Raw genomic sequence first — 2,144 nt, forward strand, 5'->3', positions numbered from 1 at the left:
CATCGTCACTGCACACGCACACTGCCCCGTCCTAACTGTCCTTCGCCTTCTAACCTCCTAGGTGGCGCTGAGGACGCACCACGGCAAGTACGTATGCGCCGAGCAGAAGGACTACAAGGCTGTCGCCGACCGCTCAAAGGTTGATATTTGGGAGAAGTGGCAGATCATCACCGTAGCCACTGTGACCCACCACCCGGTGCACTACGCGCCGCCTCCTGCGTTTGGTGGCTACCCTCCGGCGCCCTCCAGCGGCTATCCTCCGCAGTCGGGCGGTTATCCTCCCCAGCAGGGGTACCCGCAGCAGGGCTACCCTCCCCCGTCAGGTGGCTATCCCCCACAGCAGGGCTACCCCACTGGCCTGAACCCGCCTGGCCAGTATCCCCCTGGCCACTACTAAGTCACTACTTTGGGCCTGTCAATTATAAACCATCAACACAATAACATTGTATCAATCTCCCTTTTTGTACTGGTTTGTTGTGTTGGGGCCATTTCATCACCAACTCCTTGGCAATCAAGTTAAATATCACACTCTGAACACTTCACTTACAACCAAGTGTTCATGAAAAGGGTCAGTGACCCTTTTTGCTTAGCACAAAAATCAAGCATCAGTACAAAGAAAGCTTGGGCATCATTTTCAGAAAATGTACAGAAGTGGAGGATGTTATTGAAGAAGGAATGACAAAGGCAGAATCCCTTTTTGTGTACAGATTTCCCATCCAACGCATGTCGAATTGCAATGTTGCTGAAATATGTGCATTTTAAGGTCTTTTCTGGCATTTTCTACACATTTTTTTGTTCACATTTCTCAGATTTTGATTGACCTGGTAGAAGTGTACTGATGACACCAGTCTGTTTCTGGAGGGTGTGCAGATACTGGTGTTACAGCCCTGACAATCTGTACATGCTGCCAGATAGTTAGTGAAAAAGAGGCACTGCCCTTTTTTGTGAACACTTGGTTTTACCCTCTTGCTATTTTTTGGTGCTGCTTGTACTGCATGCTTATCACACTTCAGCTCACAACTGCACCTCCATCTGTACACTTCCCAGTCACAGCCTTGTTTAGACCAGGCCACCAAACCAACTTCTCTTCTGCTGGGCAACAAATTTGTTCCTATTTTCAACTTTTGCCTACTTTTCCATGAAAACAGGGGAATGATCTGATCAGCTTCAAAATATTGAAATCAACATTAAATTCTGGTCCAGAGAGAGTGCACTTGTGGATATGGCAGATGAACAAACAAATCCAAATATTATCAGATTCAACCAAAGCCACCAGTCAGCCTTAGTGGCAATGTACCAGGCAGCCATGGCTGTCTAGTGTGAAACCAGAGCCAGCTTGGTCCCAGACCACCCAACACCAAGGCACAATGCCAACACCAAATCCAGTTCTGGACAGTCAGGCAGACAGGCTACCATTGGCAAGGAGCTCCTAATTGGCCTGCTGTGTAATCGAAATTTCGTCCTTTCAGGAAAGAGAACATGAGGTTTCGGGCTTTCGAAAATCCACCAACCCCAAGAGGCGTCCCCGACATCACGCCACAAAACGAAAAAAACTCGTTTGGCATCAGTACGCAGACGCACACCAGCCCAGCACAACAATGCACCACGGCCACCACCACCACCATCACGCCGTCACCATCTCCACCGGTACGCTCCCGCCCAAGACCACCGTGCACTGTTGTGGTACCCACCGCTGACGGGCGTGGTGCGCGTCACAGAGAGCAAGGTGCACCTCAAGTCGCACCACGGCAAGTTCCTCTGCGCCGAGCCCTCCGGCAAGGTCGTCGCCGACCGGTCGGACTGCAAGGAGTGGGAGACGTGGACCATGCGCACCACCAACGGCAGGGCCACCTTCCAATCGGCCCACGGCAAGTACCTCTGCGCCGAGGTAAAATTCGCCCCCCCCCCAACCTGAACCTCACCTCGCTCCTTTATCTCCTCATTGCCGTCTATTTTTATTTTATTTTTATTTTTTTTTATTTATATTGACAAGTATTGTTTCTTCCTTGAAAACAGCCGTCGGGCAAGCTGGTAGCCGACCGCTCCAGCCCCTCCGATTGGGAGCACTTCCACGTCGTCCACCAGGGCGCCCACGTACGCGCTTCGCTCTTCATTCTTTGCCTTCATTTTTACCCTTCGTCTCC

At 50.9% G+C, this 2,144-nt stretch overlaps 2 protein-coding genes across 2 annotated transcripts in view; both read left to right on the forward strand.

Moving 5' to 3' along the window:
• Nucleotides 1-397, forward strand: part of ACA1_103640 (peroxidase) — a gene marked incomplete at both ends in the record, with an annotated part of 987 nt that extends 590 nt beyond the window's left edge. Inside the window, one exon of the mRNA XM_004332941.1 lies at nucleotides 62-397. Coding sequence (XP_004332989.1) covers nucleotides 62-397 — 336 coding nt within the window. The remainder of the gene's footprint in view (nucleotides 1-61) is intronic.
• A 1,201-nt stretch (nucleotides 398-1,598) lies between these two features.
• On the forward strand, nucleotides 1,599-2,094 carry ACA1_103750 (PPOD2 peroxidase; the record flags this gene model as incomplete). The annotated part of the gene is made up of 3 exons (XM_004332942.1): nucleotides 1,599-1,647; nucleotides 1,719-1,888; nucleotides 2,017-2,094. Coding segments are annotated over 3 exons (297 nt in total), but the record flags the coding sequence as incomplete, so codon positions are not given.
• Nucleotides 2,095-2,144: the final 50 nt, after the last annotated feature.

This window comes from Acanthamoeba castellanii (genome assembly GCF_000313135.1).
Source record: "Acanthamoeba castellanii str. Neff unplaced genomic scaffold scf7180000084653, whole genome shotgun sequence".
Taxonomy (NCBI): domain Eukaryota; phylum Discosea; order Longamoebia; family Acanthamoebidae; genus Acanthamoeba; species Acanthamoeba castellanii.